The sequence below is a fragment of the Prunus mume genome, linkage group LG2 (assembly GCF_029339155.1).
Source record: "Prunus mume cultivar Tortuosa linkage group LG2, ASM2933915v1, whole genome shotgun sequence".
In the NCBI taxonomy this organism is placed as follows: Eukaryota; Viridiplantae; Streptophyta; class Magnoliopsida; order Rosales; family Rosaceae; genus Prunus; species Prunus mume.
Window position 1 is genome coordinate 37812495 of NC_142699.1, and position 20657 is coordinate 37833151.

Sequence of the window (20657 nt, forward strand, 5' to 3'; positions counted from 1 at the left end):
CAAAATCGTTTCCAACAACAAGGGTTGGTCCGGACAGTGTGGGTCCCACGGACTAAGCCTGAAGGCAAGGCTAGCTCGAGCTCTAGCCCTCGTTTTCGATGGCGTTAATGCGCCAAAGGTGAAAAAATTTGAACGCGCTGTCGAGTTTCCGCTAGTAGCCACTTAGCGTCCTCTGGGCTCTCCGATCGCTTTTCGTCCTCCAATCCAATGGCGTAATTGTTTTGCAATATATTTATGAAAAAAACCCCAAAATTAATGAATTTTTTCTATAAATACAAATCAATACTCTTCACTTTTAACACCAAAAATTTTATTCGATTCTGAGATATGAATTTTATAATAAATATTGACACATACAAACCTAAAAATCTTATCCAAATTAATTGTTTAGGTAAAAAAATTTGTGAAAAAAAAAATTATTTGCCTTTTGCTACATATATAATGATAGGTGAAAACACACATTCTTTTTATAAGAACAGCCACTATTCACATGAATAGTAGCTATCCTTCCTAATACCCCTTGCCATGACAAAGGGGTGAAGTTGCTCTAAATAATGTCAAACTCAACGCGATCATGTTTGCCAAACCAACGAAAGTGAAAATAAAAATAAAAATAAAAAACCCATGAAAATAGCAAACCAGAAAAAATAGAAAAGACAATAATTGAAATTGAACTGTGGTCCGTATTTGACCACAATTCGGAAACTATCTGCCAAAATGGATAAATATAAAACTTAAAGGTACAATAAATGTTCGACGGCCGGCCTAAGCAGATTTGACTATTTCTTCTACAAAAAATCGAAACGAGGCAAATTATTGAGACCAGATATGGAAAGCAAAAAAAGCACCAAATTATTACTTATTTATCTTTTTTTCCTTCCTCATCTGCCGTTATTCTGATTTCTGTCCGTATCCATCTCCTACATGATCTCAATCTCTTAATCGCCATCGTTGGAAGGCGTGCCCGCATTTTCTATCTCGGATATTCCCGAGTAACAAACAGAAAGCAGAAAGAGCTTACGGAGCCTGCCTCACTAGATAAAAATCACGCCAACTACTCCCAATCCAACACACAAAAGCAACACTCACGAGACCAATCGAGTTTCAACTAAGACATACCAGAAGCTCTCCTATGGATTCAACGCCAGCTCAACGTCGCCTTCAAGCCATTCACGGCCACCTCACCACCGCCGCTCCCGACTCTGAGTCTCCTCTCCGGCCAAACCTCACCGCCGGCGAGTTCGTTTCCGGTGCGCCATCTGTCTCTCTCACACACACACACACACACACACACTCTGTTTTCAGCTGAATTTCGGTTTTTTTTGATCGCGTAGTATGCAGGAGAAGCTCAAGGCTTCTTTTTGGTCCAAGTGAGGGGCTTTAATGGTGTGGTACAAAAAAACTAGGGCTCGTTTTAGGTGGTGGACCTGGGTTTCTCAGTTAATTAAGTATTGCTCGTAGATTTTTGTCGTGTCTTAATCTTGAGCGCCTTGAGAATCAGAACAATTGTGATTCGCTGCTTTTCGTTGGCTTGTTAGATGTGTGAGCTTTTCGATTATTGATCATCCGTTTTAACTTTTTGATTACTCTTTCAGCATAGGGTTGTGTGTTCCGTTTGATTTCATGTTTGATACTTTTTTATGTGGCCCACTTGAGCCCAGTTTATGAGGATGCTTTCTGAATATAAGAACCTGCTTGAGCGTTATGAGGTGCGTTTGGATGTTAAATTTTAAATTTTGGGTTTTTTTATTATAGTTTTTTAGAACATTTTATGCAAACAGAGCTGAAGCTAAATAGTCAAATCAAAATCCCTCGTTGCAAATTACAAGTCCAAATGCCAGTGTGCTTCTGGATTTCATCTGATATTTCTATTTTTTACGTTGGTGGAGCATAGGTGCTTCTGCCATTACATGACCTTGTTGTATGGGATATTTCACTGCGTGAATCCTGTATTGTGGGATAAAAATTAGTTGTGAAAGTGCTACTGGATAAGTTTATTGCTCAAAAGATGTTTTAGGAAACAGATTTTTGAGCGGGAATTAGAGCTCTCAAGTGGGATAGGAAATTAAATGCGATTGTTCGAAAGGTTTAAGTTTGTTTCTTATTTGGTGGATTACAGAATGAACACAGACAGCTTGACAAAGGTGATCTGCAATTGGATCTAAAAACATGTCTAACATGTTCAACTTATTGGCTTAAATACATATATTAATCAGGCGATGTTACAATTAATTTCTTAACAGAGCAAGGGTACAGTGTGGTGCTTCCAGAGAAATTACAGACAGGAAAGTGGAATGTATACAGGTGGGCAAATTCCCTTCTTCTTGTATGTGTTGCCTCTACAAAGTCCTCTGGCTAATCTTGTAAAAATGTGGTGGCAGATCTGCACGCTCCCCATTGAAGCTTGTTAGTAGATTCCCTGATCATCCTGAAATTGGTACACTGCATGATAATTTCGTGTGAGCCACCTACTTTTTGCTAAATTACACATGTTTCCCTACAAATATCAAAATGTCTAACCACTCTGTATTTAGTTCCCTTGAATTTTTCTAAATGATTCGATCTAATTTTCTGAATTAGGCATGCAGTTGATACTTTCCGAGATTACAAATATTTGGGAACACGAATTCGGGTTGATGGAACAGTTGGAGAGTGAGTGTCTTTTTATATAAATAAAGTTCTCAAATTCCTGGGGAAGCTTCACCCATTTGCATTCAATTTTTTTCCCCTTCAAGATACAAATGGATGACATATGGAGAAGCAAGTACTGCACGGTCAGCAATAGGTTCTGGCCTAATTTATCATGGAATACCAAAGGTATTTTCACTACTAATTCTACGGTTCCAATATATATACTGTTATTGAACTTTATCTTTGTAATCAGTTCTTTGAGAATTCTCAAGTAATCTGAAAATACCGAGTGGAAGTTTCCATGCTGTTTAATGTCAAATCCTATCTTTCTTTTATTTCTATAAATGCAGGGTGCTGGCATTGGGTTGTATTTTATCAACAGACCTGAGTGGCTCATTGTTGATCATGCTTGCTCTGCATATTCATACATATCAGTTCCTTTATATGACACTCTAGGTTTGTACTACTCTTCTCGAATTTTGCCAATCTTGGTCTAGTATTCAGATGTTACAGTTAAATATGGTATTTTTTGCAGGTCCAGATGCTGTCAAGTACATTGTAAATCATGCTGTTGTACAAGTTATATTTTGTGTGCCTGAAACGTTGAATAGTGTGAGTTTAAGTTATTCTTTATTCAGGGTGCTCTATAACTTTATGATATCTTTTTGAGTTGCTACTTACTTTCTTCCTCAGTTTTGTATATGTAGAGTAGTCAATGACAACTGATAATTATTTAAATTTTTTGGAGATGCATATAGGATCAGCAATATAAACCTGATGTTATGATAAACCTCATGGAATATAAACCTGATGTTAATGTACATATTAAACCATTATAATAATGACAGGAAAATATGCTTTACTTCCTACCCTTAAGTTATGCAAAATATAAAAGGAAGAGATAAGAAGAGAAGAACAAATTTATAAGAGAACATTAAAAATTTATTGCTACAATATAAACAATCACAATATCCACCTAAATTAGAGAAATGTTTGTTTCTTAACTATGTGGTGTTGACTTCTTTAACCTTGGCATTTGGCTCATGTTTGGCCACGATTAGTGTCAAGGTATAGTTTAGTTTAGTGTATCATTTCTCACTGTTTCAGTGCCATCGTTTAAGGCCTTTTTGCCTTCTTCGTGATTGAAATTGCTCTTCTTGTTTGTAGATCATCATAGAGGACTGCATATTTGTAGTTATACTAAGGATTAAATTTGACATTGTTATATTATAAGGCTCTGAATTTCCTTCGTTGATTCGTGTCATTTGGAATTGCAGTTGTTGAGCTTCTTGGCGGATATTCCAACTGTACGCTTGATTGTGGTATGAGAATACGCCTCATAGTATAAATGAATCTTTATACTATTGAAGGTGATCATGATCTTGACTTTGCAACTTTTTTATTATATATCTTTTAAAGTAATGCTTTCTTTTTCATTCATTATTATACAGGTTGTTGGCGGTATAGATGATCGAAATACCATCACTTCCATCATCAACTGGAGTGAAGGTTGTAACATATTCAAAATTGCTTAGTCAGGTAATTCTTTTCTTTCTTATGAATCAACCAAATCCTTGAAAAGTCTTGGGAGATCTTATAAATGATCTACTTAAGGATGGGGTATGTATCCAAGTTTCATATGGAAGTTTTTCTGTACTAAGACTAACGTAAGGATAATCCACTCAGGCATGCTAAAAGAACTCATAGACACACACCCATAGCATAAGCACTCTGCATTTTTTCATAGCTACATAATGGATAGTTTTTCTATTTTACACCTTGTCTTCACGATGAAACTTACCCCTTACATGTGGTTGGTAAGGCTTTCTTCTCACATATTCCAATGCAGAGTCTGTTCACACATGCACATGAGCTGTTTTTATATGCACATGTTGCTACACGGATATTATGACTGTTGTCATATTTGGATTCCATAAGTATGTGATGGTATAATTTTTCAAAAACGTTTGAGTGACGTGCTTCATATTCGTCATATCCTTTTAGGGCAATAGTAGTCTTCAGCCTTTTTTCCCACCAGGACCGGAAGATGTTGCAACAATATGCTACACAAGTGGCACAACTGGCACCCCAAAGGTACAACTTAAACTGCTATGACCTTTTCGCTTTCTGATGAAGTTAGTGGGTTTCCATTAAATGATTTGACTTCTATATTTCCATATATAGTTTGGATTTCTCTTTTTATGTTGGATATTATGGAAGAAAGGAAGAGAAATTGAGGGAGAAGAAGAAAGGGGAAAAAAACAGCACCTAAGAATTCTAGGGCTGGCTGGCTCCTCCTTATACAAGATTATGTTAAATACTTTCCACATCTACAGTATCATCCCAAATATTCTAACAATTGCACTATTCCAAATACTATCGTTTGGCTAGGGAGCTGTATTGACACATGGAAACTTGATTGCAAATGTTGCTGGGGCCACTATGGCTATCAAATTCTACCCGTCTGACGTGTGAGTATCATTGGCTGTCTGGTGCTTTGTATACAATAGTTCATTTGAGGTTTTGTTCTGATCTTTATACACCCTGTTTTTTCTCTGCTAAACTTACCTTATATTTTTCCAGCTACATATCATATCTTCCTTTGGCGCATATTTATGAACGTGCTAACCAGGTCATGACAGTATATTTTGGGGTTGCTGTTGGATTCTACCAAGGGGTATGAGACTTGATTTAAGCATTTTTATTTTTTAAATATTTCCTCCTATGGCCTATTAGTACTTTTAAAACTGCAGATATACCTGTTGTAATATGTGCTAGTATGTTAGAGTAGCTGAGGCATTAATATCTTCAGATACAAGCCTTACAGGGTTTATTTAACTGTTATACAGGATAGTTTGAAGCTAATGGACGATATGGCTGCTCTAAGACCTACCATCTTCTGCAGTGTTCCTAGGCTGTATAACAGAATATATGCTGGGTAATATAATTTTCAAAATTATGTGATGAGTCTTTGAGTCATCACATAATTATGTGGTTTTTCATCTAAAAGAAACAAATATAGTTAATCAGTCATTGATTCAGATGTCCTGGTTATTCAGAATTACAAATGCAGTAAAGACATCCGGTGTGCTGAGGGAGAGGCTATTTAATGCTGCTTACAATGCCAAGAAGCAAGCATTATTAAGTGGTAAAGTATATTATCGACAGGATCCTTTTTTTGGATTATAACATGAGATTATGCCTATGACTTTCTCAACAGATTATGCTTAAACTGCGTAACTTCTTTAGCCTACTCAACGCTGATATTTTAAATAAGTTCCTCTGATCTTATATTAATGGTTTTAAGGTGTAAAGTCAAATTCCTTTACTTTCTAATTGTTTGATATAATACAAAACTAGAATTGTTGAAAATAAGAACAAAACCACAAGTGAATAGGTGATATTTTATATTTGATGTAGAAATATAGCAGCTCGAAACATGAGATGTACTGAAATGTTTGCTTGGTACTGCCTCATGATCTCCTGGGACTTTCTGTTAGCCACAGCTGACAAGATGAGTCTCAACTGTTTGATTGTTAATTATAAAATTATCTTGTGTTATGTGATTTCACTATTACTGATTGTATCATTACTGAATCTTCTAGGCAAAAATCCATCTCCCATGTGGGACAGATTGGTATTCAATAAGATAAAGGCTAAGCTAGGAGGACGGGTTCGTTTTATGGCATCAGGTGCTTCACCCTTGTCTCCTGATGTCATGGAATTTTTGAAGATGTAAGTCGTTTGAATGCCTAGAAGGAGTCACATATGGTTGTTTATTTTATCTTATTGTTTTGTTTTTTTTCCCAACTGGGCTTATAACTATTGACGATTTATTTTCAGATGCATTGGTGGTGAAGTAAGTGAAGGATATGGAATGACGGAGACTTCTTGTGTTATTAGTTCTGTGGATGGGGGTGACAACCTATATGGCCATGTTGGCTCTCCTAATCCAGCTTGTGGTGAGTTATTGCCAGTTGATTCTGTGAGTTTAACACACCTATTTATTGGCATCAGTTAGGTTTATTGCATATAATGCGAACCACAAATTTTAGCTTCTTATTTTTCTTTAACATTTCTACCCATGGAATCAAAGAATGTAGAAAAGAAGGTTTTCTTCATATAAGATTTATTTCACCTTATACATTCTGCTTTTACCTTGGGCTAATATTTGATTTCCTATTTTTGATTTCAGAAATAAAACTTGTTGATGTACCAGAGATGAACTACACGTCTGAGGATCAACCCTATCCTCGTGGTGAAATCTGTGTCAGGGGTCCTATTATTTTCCAAGGCTATCATAAAGATGAAGTGCAGACGTATTTAACTTACCTGTTAAATCTTGTTTTAAATGATATTCCTTTAGTCAGATATTAAATTAGTTGGATAATATATTCCTAATGAACAGGAGAGAAGTGGTCGATGAAGATGGATGGCTTCATACTGGAGATATTGGGCTGTGGTCACCGGGAGGTCGTCTGAAAATCATTGATAGGTGAGATCATACCATCCTAAATGGTATTCTCAGATTTATTGATGCTGCTTCTGCTTTATATTTTCAAACTGTGATACTTTCCACATATGGGGGTTGCCCATGTATAACTTTACTTTGCAAAGGTATAGTCAACCTGATAACTCTGAGGTGATTTGCCTTGCACCTTTCCTGGGCTTGCTTGGGAGTGATTATGCATGGGCCATAAATCACTTGTGGGGAGAAACACCTACCATGCTTCTCCATATAATCATTTTAAGTGATTTTAAATGATTTTGGGGAGAAGCACATGGGAGGTGCTTCTCCATAAAATCACTTAAAACCACTTAAAGTGTGCTTCTCCCCAAAATCGCTTAAAATCACTTAAAAGTGATTATATGGAGTAGTGATTCTCCATAGAAGTGATTTTTGGCCTATCAAGAATCACTCCCAAACGAGCCCTTAGTGTGAAAATTTCAACTTGGTAACTCTGAAGTTCAATATATATATCTGCTACAATAGTGGCTTCTTTATCATCTTATATGAGGCTGCTAAAACCCGTTTGAATTGGTGATGGCCCTTAATGAGGTACACTATATTTTTGGACAATTAGGATCAGACATGTGCTGTAGCATGGGTTTATATTCTATGGTTTTACTAAGGGTCAAACGAACTGTGAGGTTTATTGAGAGAAAGGAACTATTCAGAAAAAAAGAAGATTTACCCCACATATAGAGAGATATCATATTTATCAAACTTACAGGATTTGTCATGATTAGAGCATATTAGTGTCTGTTTAGCATGTGGCCTTATGCCTATAACTGAAGGTTTTGTATGCCCATAGGAAGAAGAACATTTTCAAGTTGGCACAAGGAGAGTATATAGCTCCAGAGAAAATTGAGAATGTTTATGCCAAGTGCAAGTTTGTTGCCCAGTGCTTTGTCCATGGTAAGAAATAAGAATTTACAATCTCTCTCTCTCTCTCTCTCACACACACACACACACACACACACACACACACACACACGCACAGACATACTTATGGGCTGCTGACTTCTTATTTGCTGCTACTGGTAGGTGACAGCCTAAATTCTTCTTTGGTAGCAATTGTGTCAGTTGACCCAGATGTCTTGAAAGCATGGGCTGATTCTGAAGGCATTAAGGTCAGATATGACATTTCAATCGCACAAAATGAAAATAATTTCTATGCTCGAGGACTTGAGTGAAGTTTGGTTTACATTTTTGCACATGCACATAGAAAAGTATTTGGCCTTCCATTTACCTACAACTAGTTGACATCTTCATGCATTAACTTGTCAAAATTTATACAAATTAGAAGCAGATTAAGTGCAATAGATCATTTCTCCCCTGCATATATGGAAATAGTGGTATGTAAGACGAGTAAACATACGGTCTCATCACATATATGTCTGATCATATAGAATTACTGCTTCCAGGTTTACAGTGATTGACTCATCTAGATCACTGAACTAATTTTGTCTTAAATGTCCTGCATATTCTGTCCAACTATCATGGCCAATTTTAATTTTAGAACTTCCATATGAAAAACAGAAGCAAGTCTGCAAAAATCTTAGTTACAAAGTCTAGATTTGGTGTCTTTCTATTATTTGGAGAGAAAAGGGAAAACATGCACATTTGAAAGTTTACCTTTCTAAGGATCGAGGTGTTGGAGGTTTGGTGCTATAAACAAAATAAGAATATTATAATATTACATCTACATACATAAAGGGCCTTTCTAAGGGATCCTTAATTTAACTAAAGTAAGGTGCACATTGAGGGAATTGTGTTTACTCCCTCATTTCTTTCTACGTCTAAGGACATGGGCATTAGCTGCAGAAATATGATATTTTATTCATGGTTCTCTGGTGGTGTGGGTGCAGTATCAAGATTTAGGGCAACTGTGCAATGACCTTAGAGCAAGGGCAGCTGTATTGGCTGATATGGATGCTGTTGGCAGGGAAGCTCAGGCAAGCGTTCTAATAGCTCACTCAGGGCTACCTTGCACTTTGTTCAGATTTACGCTTTGAACTCTTTTCTTAATAAATAATTCTATATATTTCACTTCAGTTGAGAGGTTTTGAATTTGTGAAAGCTGTGACACTGGTGCTTGAACCATTCACGATAGAGAATGGTCTGCTCACTCCAACATTTAAGGCAAGTGTTCAGTTTCAAAAGATTGATAGCAAATGCATGGATGAATTAACATCACATTCTCACTTTCTTCTCGACTTCTTCAGATCAAGAGACCTCAAGCGAAGGAATACTTTGCAAAAGAGATATCAACTATGTATTCGGAGCTCTCGACTTCTGATCCCGCCCCTTCAAAACTTTAAGTGATAGTATGAGGATCAGTTAAACTGATGCTCTCAGCCAGCCGCAAAAGAATTCAAAGAAAAATATGGAAAAATGAAAGAGGAGAGACAAGAACAGGATGGAAAAAAAGAAATAACAAAAGCAACTGAGTAGAGAAAGGATGCCAAGCCAAGCCACGCCAAGCATCAGAGATGCTCTGGAGGTGACGTAATGGAAGACATAGGTCAAAGCGTCTCATACCTTGCTTCGGTTTTTTATTTGTTTCTAAAAGAAAATCATATAATAATATCAATTTACTCATTACAATACAATGTACCAAAAATTATATTATTTTAATAAACATACATTATTTTTCAGAACATAATTTTGATAGGCGAGAAGGTAGATGGGAAAGTGTTGTTATATTATATGTTAAAGGCAAACTGAAACCTTGTGACAGAGTTTTGACTGATAAGTGTTCTGTTTGGTGGTGTTCATCACATGTTATGACAGCTTATTTCTATAATAAAATAATACTTTGCATCTTTTGGCTGCTTTGAAGTTTGAAGCAACAAACCTTCTTTATAGGACATTGAAATTCTATATTATTTCGTTTTCTAAGTTAATTTTTTATTCTTCGAGGAAATGGTAGAATCACTCTTTTATATTGGCGGTACTATTAGTCGTGACTTCAGACTTGGAATGCATTTGCCAATTGCCAATTGCCGATCGTTTGCGTGCTTAAGTCCCTCATGTATGACTTTTGGCTCACTAAGTAGAATGAATGGAGTTTCATCATGGACCACTAAAAGAGCCATTTTTTATTTTGGAAATTAACCACACAAAGATAACATACCCACCAAAATCTAGCCTAGCTAAGTTTTTAGGTGACAATTTCAACCCCTAAAAGAGACAAGATACCCATTGTCCATATAAATACGGAAAAATCACTACTTTTTTACTTATATTTTTGTACAAACGAGAGAAGGAGAAATTCAAACACATGATCTATGATGCATGAATATTTGTTCGTAATTACCTAAGCTATGACAACAACTGCTATAATCACTTAATATTGTTTTGAGTAATGTCAGCCACCTTCCTCTCTTGCCTTTCTCTTCTTTCCTTTCTCATTCATTTTTTGCCAACTTATACATAAATCTATTTATTTAATGTATTTAAAAACTAAATGGAAAATGACATTGATTTGCAAATCAATGGTCTCAAATTCAAACCTAAGTAACACCTTAGCGTGTCAAAAACCGGCAACAAAATGCACATTTAGCTAGCACTGCTCATATATTTTTATTAATGCTACACTTACCACATTTACATCCCATATTTTCATATTACGTGGCAGATGAAGTGGACAATCACATCAATTAAAAAGTGTCAATAAATCATAAAAGTTAAGAAAACTTTAAATTAATTTTAATTGATGTATTGTCCACTTCATCCTATATAAATGTATGAAAGATACAAATGTAGTAAGAGTAACATTATTCTTTTTAGAATGGTACTCAACATCTCTATATATCCGAAACAAAAATATACTTGTTACTAATGTTCAATTCTATGTTATTTCGGATTACCAAAAATAGAGATGACATTGATATGGCGGCATCCATCCATGGACTAAACAATGATTATAAACCATGCGCCTTTGCCCGCCTCGGTTGGACACGTCCCCACCAACGCACCAAGTCGCCAACCACCATACCATAATATTTATAAAAAAAACATTTTATTTTCCTCAACCGTAAGTCCAAAATTCCGTTCAGCCGACCCCACGGGCTACCCTCCCCTACACTACTACCCTCAACCTTACTGTGCACTTGTATCCCAGGCCACCCACGCTAACAGCACAACATTCCAAAATTCCAAAATTCGCCTTGTTCTTATATAACCGCCGATCGCAAGAATTATTAGGTCACCATCCAGCCGTCCATTCACTAGACCCCCAAAATCTCACACAACTGCTGCCGCAGAAGATCCTATCCCAGAGCGCGTAACACCTGCTTCGTTGCAAAGCGATCAGTTTTCAGAGTCACAGTCAAACGCACGCAAAGAAAATAGTAAAAGGACAGAACAAAGCCACACACAGCAAAGGAGACAGAGATAGAGAGAGAGTCAGTCACGGTTCTAACTTTTACCGCCAAAGTCAGCCAACACCTCATCTCTCACTTCTCTTCTTCAAAAGCACTTTCTCGGATTCCGAATAAGATTTGGTTAATTCAATTTACTTATCTTTAATCTCCGATCTGTTATGCTGTACCGGCTCCGATTTCGAATTCGGAATTTCTAGGGTTTGATCCGAAATCCGAGTTTGGAGCAATCATGCTGTCGAATCATTTGCATAACGGGATCGAGGCGCCGAAGCTCGCCTGGTCTCGTCTTCCGAACTCGGAGGACGGCGAGCCTGACACCGTCGGCCTCATCAAGAAGAGCGACGAGAGCAGCATCGAGAGCCTCGACTATGAAGTCATTGAGAATTACGCTTATTGGGAAGAACAGGTCACACTTCTGAGCTTAATTGAACGTCAACTTTGTAGAAATGTTCGTTTTTTTTTTTCTGGGGTTAATTTTGTGTGTTTTCATATCTACAGGCTCAGAGAGGGAAGCTTTATGTTGGATATTATGTGATGGTGAAGTGGTTCTTTGCTTTGCTCATCGGTATCGGTAAGCATTTATTAGCTATGGCACCAATTGTTTAGCTTTTGTGTAGTAGTGTCACTTCAAAGGAACCAAATTGGAGTAGAATTCAGTATTAAAATTTTGTTTGGTGGTCTATTTACTTTGGTTTTAACTCCTCAGACCTTCTATTCATTTTACGAATTCTTTTTTTATTGCTTTCAGGCACTGGATTAGCTGCTGTTTTCATCAATCTTTCCGTTGAGAACTTTGCAGGCTGGAAGTTTGCATTGACATTTGCTATAATACAAAAATCATACGTGGCTGGTTTTTTGGTATACGTATTAATCAACTTAGTTTTGGTTTTTTCCTCTGTATATATTGTTACACAATTTGCACCCGCAGCAGCTGGTTCTGGTATTCCAGAAATCAAGGGATATTTGAATGGTAAGTTGGACTTATAATGTATTTCTATTGAGTATTGCTAATTTTATCAGCCAAGTGTCCTGCTGATTGTTAATCAAATGTACAGGGGTTGATATGCCTGGTATACTTCTTTTCAGAACCTTGATTGGAAAGGTGTGATTACCTGTTTTGGCTTTCTATTTATTTGTTGAGATTTAAATAATGTACTTTGAGTTATAGTCTTCTGGAAACTGCGCAGATATTTGGGAGCATTGGGTCAGTGGGAGGTGGTCTAGCTCTAGGCAAAGAGGGCCCTCTTGTTCATACTGGTGCTTGTATTGCTTCTTTGCTTGGACAAGTAAGCACATACATACTGCTCTTTTTGAAGGCTTCCAATTAGTTCTTCGTTCAACTTCTGGAGTATGTTGGCTATTGTTTACACATTCTTGTTTTTATTTATTTATATATATTTATAATCTTAATTGTCATGCACAAGTTCTTAAAAACCATGTTTTTGATGTCACATATTATAATATCTTTCTAGTGTCCGAGCTACGTACAATTTTTCTTTTAAAAATTATTGTGGTCATATCTGAATACAGGGTGGATCTTCAAAATACCATCTAAGATCCAGGTGGCTACAAATTTTTAATAGCGACAGAGATCGTCGTGATCTGGTGAGTGATTTATGACTTTCAGGTTTATTGTCTGAACTCTAAAAATTTCACCTGCCTGGAACTAGATTTTTGTCAAATTCCATTGCGAATTAATCATAGGCATGGTAATCTCCTTTGACTAGTTTCTATTCACGACTTCCATACTTGCTAGTCGTCAAGTTCATGAGCTTTGTAGTTGTAGCTGTCGTTTTTTGTCCTCCCCTGATGGTATCCAGAATCTAGTTCATATATGGCGTTCTGTTTTGTTGAAAGAAAAACGTAGGCACCCTATAACAGTCTTGAACCATTTATTTATTGTATGTTTGTCTGTTATGTTAAAAATATCCAAGTACTGTTCTTACCATCTTCCTTGGTATTCTTAGATATGTCCAACTCTGGTGATAGAAGTCATGCACCTCAAAATTGTGCTCATTTTGCATTTTTGTGATTTTTTGAAAAGGTAACCTGTGGGTGTGCAGCCGGAGTTTCTGCTGCTTTTAGAGCTCCTGTTGGCGGCGTACTATTTGCATTGGAGGAAGTTACATCATGGTAATGCAGTTACATTCTTGATCATGCAGTTAATGTCTGATTTTTATTATAGTTATTTCTTGCCAGTGTGTGGGTCTTTATGTTTCGTTGTGTTTCGATCTTTTAGTTTCTTGTCTCGTAGTTCGCTTGAGGATTGCCTTAACTCTTGTTTATCAATATAATCGTTTCTATTAAAAAAAGTAGAAGTTATTTCTTCAAATATGCAGTGTGCGTTTCTTGTGGATTCATGCAGATAGTTATATTTATATATGCTAGTATTGTGGAATTAAAATTAAAAAATATTTCAAACTCATTTTCTTGTAAGCATTTTTCTTTTGTATTTCATCAACTTTTATGTTTTTGTTATAAGGTGGAAGAGTCAACTTATGTGGCGGGTCTTTTTCACTTCTGCTATTGTGGCTGTTGTGGTGCGTACTGCAATGGGATGGTGTAAGAGTGGAAAGTGTGGACATTTTGGGTCAGGTGGCTTCATAATATGGGACATATCAGAGTTAAGATCTAAATTTTCTTCATTTTTCTGAAAAGATCTAAAACTTTCTTTAGTTCTGTATTTTTTTCTCAGTTTTTAGCCTTTTCTAACATCCTAATTAATTTCATTTAGTGGTCAAGAGGACTACTCTTTTGAGGAGTTCTTGCCGATGGCAGTTATTGGAGTTATTGGAGGTCTACTGGGTATGTGTTTGTTGCCTGAGCTATGAAAGTGTCCATGCTCTTTTCTGTTTTATGTTTCTCATGAAATTAAACTTTATTTTCAAATTGTTCTCTTTTTCAGGAGCCTTATTTAACCAGCTTACATTTTATATTGCTTACTGGCGCCGGAATTATTTGCACAAAAATGGGAATCGAGTCAAGGTGGGTTTTTGACGTAGTCAATGAAATTTATGTTTTTCAAATAGTGCCATGTTGCTCTACAGTTGACTTCAACTCTCTTCTTGTCCCTTGCTGCTGAACCCAAAATGCAGATAATTGAAGCGTGCCTCATCTCTCTGATAACATCAATTATTTCCTTTGGTTTACCCCTTTTAAGAAATTGCAGTCCATGCCCTGAAGCAGATCCAGATTCTGGTATTGAATGCCCAAGGCCTCCAGGAATGTATGGGAATTATGTAAATGTAAGATGTTGACTGATAATTATTTGCTCTCAACTATTTTGAGATGATTTCTTTCTTTCTTTCTTTCTTGTATTTAGCATGAATTGAAAAAACCTTACTATTATTTTCACTCATAGTCATATAACGATGTGGAAATTGCATAGCCAAACTTAAACCTGAAGGTGCGCCTGTCTACTCTTTTAATAAAAAAGAAAGATAATAACTAGGTTACAAAGTACATCTCTAAGATAATTGTTAGATTAAATTGTGAATTATTTGGAGTTGCTCAGTGCATGTGGAAGCCTCCTGCGTTTCATGGTTTTAAAAGATATCAGAAATACTTCTTGTTAATTTTCTTGGGAGAGCTCAGCAGTTGTTTTTAAGACTTCAATTTAGAGTTTCTCATGTGAGCCTAAGTTACTCTTACAGATTAAAAACACATCTTGCTTTATTAGTAAGCTTCATCTTCATTTAAGTGTTGAGTAGTTTTGGGTTTGTGTTTGAATTCTGAGAATTCTGAGGCTGCTTTAGAATATCCATTCCTAATTCTAGGCTATTTCCAGTTTTATTGCAGCAAGGACAAGGAATACAATGATCTGGCGACAATTTTCTTCAACACTCAGGTTTTGAGAATTTTTGGAATAATTTATCTTCTTTACATATAAGTTTGCAGGTCTCGTCGTTCGTTTTATTACAGATTTGTTTTTTGTTGTTGCAGGATGATGCAATCAGGAACTTGTTTAGTGCAAAAACAATTCATGAGTACAGTGCCCAAAGTTTATTGACCTTCTTGGTATTGCTTCTATTTACTTAGCTATTGCCTTTGGTGCATATATACTGCTCACACACAACATTTTTTTTTGTCTTTAGATGATGAATTGACCAGGCTCCTCTACTTTGCGTGTTGGTTTTTTGTCATTTGGGTACTGTTGGTCTTATGTATTGGCCATGGTGACAAAATCTCACTCTCCTTGAGAGGGGTAGCTGTTCCATATCCGATCTAGTTGGAAAAATAATTGAGTGAAAAGGAAATTTTAAGACTCAGAAACAAATGAAGGTACATGAATGAGTACTTGCACATGGACATCCCTGGAAGTATGAAAATAATATATAGAAGGTAGGAAGATTGGAACCTGCCTAAGGGGCTTGGAGTTTCTAAGATACGAAAGTATATTTACCCTAGGAAAATGAATTTTAACTCTAAAACTAATGGGCCTTCTAAGATACTGTTCTAAGGTCTTGGCAGTCCTTTTTACTGGGCAGCCTGGCAGTTTCAATAAAAATGTAATTTGACTATTTAAGTTCCCAGAGAATTTTTCTCTTATTGCTCCCTTGAGTTTTATTTTTACGTGACTTTGTTTTCCTAATGCATTTCAGGTTATGTTTTATTCATTAGCAGTTGTGACATTTGGTACAGCTGTTCCAGCTGGTCAATTTGTTCCTGGGATAATGATAGGATCAACGTATGGGCGTCTAGTTGGCATGTTTGTTGTTAAAGTTTACAAGAAGCTCAACATTGAAGAGGGAACGTGAGTCTCTTGAGCCTTTATGATCTTTGATACTCAGATTTAATCTGCTACATTTTATACTACTAACAGAGCTTTAGAACTAAATGCACTTTTATGCTTGCTGGTTCTGCAGATATGCACTACTCGGTGCGGCTTCTTTTCTTGGAGGTTCAATGCGGATGACAGTGTCTCTATGTGTCATTATGGTTGAAATCACCAATAATTTGAAACTTTTGCCTCTTATCATGCTTGTTCTTCTTATTTCAAAGGTACACTTTCTGAAACTTTGTATTACATTAATAGACTCTGTGGAGAGATACTTAAATCTTTTAGCTTTGCAGGCTGTTGGTGATGCTTTCAATGAAGGCCTGTATGAAGAACAGGCACGATTAAGGAGCATTCCACTACTGGAATCAAGACCCAAGTACCAAATGCGGAAGATGACTGCGAAGGAGGCCTCTGGAAAAAGGGTGAATGTCACTTTAATTTAGCATATCTAGCATGACTGACCCCTCATATGTATACATTAGTACGGAGCCCATGTATAAATGTGCCTAGAGATTTTCACTTGTCCTGAACTTCCCTACTCTGATCCATTCAACTTCAAAGACGCCTATCCCAAGTATGAGCCACCTTAAACTCCAAGGATTATGGCCAAATTGATTTGAATCCTTTGAAAATGGGTTCTGCTGGTGATATCATTGTGATAGATAACTGACAATTCCAAGCTAGGGAGCCTTTTGTTTAGTTCTCACTCAACAGGGAAAACATTGAAATGAAGGCAGAGAAGAAGGTTGAAAGAAAAACCTTCTGTTATCATACGAAAGTGGATGCCCATACCTTAATAACCTCACAAGGCAGTCTTTCTGATTTCAAGTGCAACACCGTATTCGTTATTTTGTTTGATGCATTTTTCATTTTGAACCTATTGTACATGGGTCCCTGTGCTCTGGCGATCCACAGTGCATTGATTTCTTTACTCTTTCCTTTTATTCATTGTAATAGTAAGCTCACTGTGCTCATTTTTTATTTATTTTTTTCTGTGTAGGTTATTTCCTTCCCTCGTGTTGTTAAGGTTGCAGATGTGGTTTCAATTTTGCGGAGCAACAACCATAATGGCTTCCCTGTATGTTACACTTTTGTTTTTTCTTCTCTCTCTCTCTCTCTACCCCTCTCTTTCTATCGTTTGATATATAAGTTTGTGTTTCATGTTATCTTCATTTCAGGTGATTGATCATGCAAGAAATGGAGAAACACTTGTCATTGGACTAATGCTGCGTAGGTATGGTGTTTATATGTTTCACATTTATGTCTGATTTCATGTATGAAGAAGGTAAATGTTCTACAAATTAACATTAGTATGTGGTTTGTGATGCAGTCACTTGTTGGTACTTCTGCAGTCTAAGGTGGATTTCCAGCATAGTCCCTTGCCCTGTGATCCAAGAGGATCCAGGTCTATCAGGCAAGTGGAGGCTTGAAGTTGGTTTGTAGTCTGGCCCTTCCCTTTTACTATGAGATTTTTGACAGATCCTCTGTACTGCAGGCACACTATAAGTGAATTTGTGAAACCTGCTTCCAGTAAAGGATTATCTATACATGATATACGTCTTAGTTCAGATGACTTGGAAATGTACATAGATCTTGCCCCCTTTTTGAACCCATCTCCTTACATTGTCCCTGAGGATATGTCTTTGACAAAGGCGAGAATTTCATTGCAATTTATGACTTCCTAGTTTCTTACCATGTCACATAGTTCTAGTCTTATTAGATTTATGTTGCACTTGATGATGCAGGTATATAATCTTTTCCGCCAACTGGGTCTGAGACATATATTTGTTGTACCCCGGCCATCTCGTGTGATTGGCTTGATTACCAGGAAGGATTTATTGATCGAGGTATTGCCATTCATCCCCCTACTACATTCTACCAACACTGGTGTCCAAGTAATGACTCTTGAAAATTTGTGTGGCAGGAAAACGAGGATTCGGCTTCAATGGAGCTCCAATCGACTAGTGTAAGGTCTCTGATGCTTTACTCATGTCAAATATCTCAAAATAGCTAGATGTGCATGGGATAATCCAAACTTGATAGGAAAAGCTTGTGGCATTGTATATGGCCTTCAAGTACAAATTTGGATTCAATGTGTATGCCAAAGTCTTTTTTTTTCTTTTTCTTTTTTGGTGTGTGGGTGAGTAGTTAACTTTTCTCGAAAGAAGCCAAGTACCACACAAGGGACAAGCTTTATACAAGTGATCAAGTCTGAGATTTGAATTTCTCACACATCTTTCATGCTATCAAGAAAGTAAACTACTGATTGAGCTATGCATGAGTTTGGATTTCAAGTCCTAGCTTTTTGTTTAGCACCTAGAATACAAAGATACCTAGATGTATATGTCTGAGAAAATATGTGTTTGCAGACCAGAAAAATAAAGAAGATTTTATTCTTTTATGTAATTCATAATTTTGATATGAGACTACATGGCACATTGCATTGTTTGATCCTGAGTATACTGGCATTACGAGGATGTCTTTCTAGTTTAGCTTTTAGGCCATGAATCTTTCATTATTTTCTTCCACTTCAATTGGGATTGTCCTTTACTTTTTCCCCTTAAGGCTTATAGTAGTGAGAAGATTCAATTTTCTACATGTTGATGGTATAATGCACGTCTTATAAGCTTTCTTAATATAATATCCTGAAGCATCTGCATACACAATTTTCAATTTTCTTTTTGCCTCTTTTGCTAGAGGTTTTGACCGTGTGACACTTCCTTTTGCATATACTGGATAGAAAGTAAGCCAATGAATAACTGTAATAACAAGAACACACAAGCTGAATCCACAGTTGCTTATCAACGGGTGGAGTGTGCTTAATGCACTTACTAGCTGAATACTTGTTACTTAGGTGTTCTTAAGCCATCAAAAAGTATGGTTATTTGTTTCTCTGTCAGTTTTAATCCTGTATTGGGTCATATTAATGGTGATTTAGTTTGATAGTTCCGTCCAATTCTAGGATGCAGTTGGCAAGTGATGGGGACTTGTAAACTTACTGGTGAGTTCGGATGTTCATTAAACTACATCGAGGAGAATTGTTTTTTAAGTTTACAGAGTAACTGTTAAATATGGTTTCCTGAATGACATATTTGATTGGCAGTGAGTCTGTCAATCATTTTATCTTTTTATTTGGAGGATTTCTGAGCTTTACATATCAAAACATGTTGTTCTTGCTTGTTTCAATGGACTGCTCAGATAGATCCTTTCTCCAGTGGAACTTATTATTTTGCCTCACGCAGAGGTCTGCAACTTGACAGTGCAATCTGTTTGCCAAATTTAGTATGCTGTCAAAACTGCATGTTATCTTGTTTAATTTCAATTTGTTAATCCTCTTCCTAATTCTCTGATGGCAGAGCTCGGCATCGAGATAGAAGTAAAGTCGGAAGGAATGGAGATGTGGAGCGCCCACTTCTCACTAGTCTTCTGGTATAACATTGCGTGTCTGGCTGATAATACGAGGTCCAGTTATTGTAGAAGACTTGATTCTTTACCACCTTCTCCATTCTTTACACCTAAATCTTATTCTTTCCAGCTTTTTCTCAGTTCACCGTAGTTTCTAGGGCTTAGAGTTCACTAATTATTTCCCCTCGTGGGATAAATGGACCACACCCATCTGAATTTTGTAACATATGTAACTGAAAGAGTAATGTTAACACAGCAGATTAATATGACATAGAAACGTAGAAAGATATGATGGGTTACAGAATTCACAACTGGGAAGGATGTGATCCATTGTACTTCAGGCAGTTCTAGTGAAATGTAGAAAGATAAATTTATCAGAGTAGTTTTGTTACAGAAAATTTTTAGTGAAAGGAATTTCAGCTTTCAGTCTTCTGATGCATCTTTCTAGACGAATATATTATATTTACCGAATAGGAGAATGCAATTTCGTACTCATTCACATAAATCTTGAACTAAACGAGCTTTTTAAATAAATCTTCAACTAAACGAGCTTTAAATTCAGAACCCGTAACTTGGAACTTAGGATCTTCAACTCAGAATCGGGACCAATAATTAAGGACTTGTACCCCAGGTTTGTGGTATGATTTTTTCTTTCCAGGATTGGGTTTGAAATATACATCCCTAGTGTAACAGCTTTTTTTCTTTTCGGGAACATTGTTTAGAATTTTTATCTTTATGTTGAAAGCGAACATTGTTTAGAATTTAGTTTATAAATTGATCTTACCCGCTTTTCTTTTGGGGGGTGAGGGGACCGCCCTTGATTTAAAAGTAAAACAAAGAGCTTCCTCCATTGTTGTTCTGAAAAAGTGAGAGATTTTCCCCATTTTGTTGTAAACCAAATTGAAATCTGTCTTAACCAAAACCCATAAGAACCAAAGAAATTTAATTG

General features: G+C 36.6%; 2 protein-coding genes across 13 annotated transcripts; both read left to right on the top strand.

Moving 5' to 3' along the window:
• The first annotated feature begins 792 nt into the window (after positions 1 to 792).
• On the top strand, positions 793 to 9960 carry LOC103322791 (long chain acyl-CoA synthetase 6, peroxisomal). The gene is given in 24 exon segments (XM_089047321.1): positions 793 to 1250; positions 2244 to 2304; positions 2382 to 2459; positions 2581 to 2652; positions 2736 to 2817; positions 2982 to 3087; positions 3167 to 3243; positions 3909 to 3953; positions 4083 to 4103; positions 4105 to 4170; positions 4636 to 4725; positions 5023 to 5102; positions 5215 to 5308; positions 5481 to 5569; positions 5691 to 5779; positions 6237 to 6366; positions 6475 to 6593; positions 6827 to 6950; positions 7040 to 7126; positions 7947 to 8050; positions 8180 to 8265; positions 9004 to 9085; positions 9186 to 9277; positions 9361 to 9960. Coding segments are annotated over 24 exon segments (2088 nt in total). The 5' UTR covers positions 793 to 1132; the 3' UTR covers positions 9457 to 9960.
• Positions 9961 to 11461: 1501 nt separating this feature from the next.
• On the top strand, positions 11462 to 20106 carry CLC-D (chloride channel D). 12 transcript variants are annotated; one of them, XR_016124688.1, is made up of 25 exons: positions 11462 to 11929; positions 12022 to 12094; positions 12272 to 12493; positions 12579 to 12625; positions 12711 to 12809; positions 13054 to 13128; positions 13568 to 13656; positions 14006 to 14146; positions 14258 to 14328; positions 14429 to 14508; positions 14619 to 14768; positions 15311 to 15370; positions 15466 to 15540; positions 16125 to 16276; positions 16389 to 16524; positions 16597 to 16725; positions 17304 to 17381; positions 17482 to 17537; positions 17634 to 17717; positions 17799 to 17955; positions 18049 to 18150; positions 18228 to 18274; positions 19266 to 19304; positions 19502 to 19547; positions 19660 to 19837. XR_016124688.1 is itself a non-coding variant. In XM_089047324.1 (25 exons), exons 1-25 carry the CDS (start codon positions 11753 to 11755, stop codon positions 19736 to 19738), a joined length of 2457 nt encoding a protein of 818 aa, XP_088903450.1. In that variant the 5' UTR covers positions 11462 to 11752; the 3' UTR covers positions 19739 to 20106. The 12 variants fall into 12 exon arrangements, 9 of the variants coding, with proteins under 9 accessions (XP_088903450.1, XP_088903449.1, XP_088903451.1 ...); XR_016124687.1 differs by having other exon boundaries at positions 19273 to 19304; positions 19407 to 19547; XR_016124689.1 differs by having other exon boundaries at positions 18228 to 18269; positions 19273 to 19304.
• Positions 20107 to 20657: the final 551 nt, after the last annotated feature.

Bases quoted from the DNA above. Each gene is read 5' to 3' on its own strand.
- CLC-D (XM_089047323.1), top strand. From the start codon at position 11,753: ATGCTGTCGAATCATTTGCATAACGGGATCGAGGCGCCGAAGCTCGCC. The intron at 13,657-14,005 runs GTAATGCAGTTA...TTTTGTTATAAG, and splicing joins TTGGAGGAAGTTACATCATG to GTGGAAGAGTCAACTTATGT. The intron at 16,525-16,596 runs GTACACTTTCTG...TTAGCTTTGCAG, and splicing joins TTGTTCTTCTTATTTCAAAG to GCTGTTGGTGATGCTTTCAA.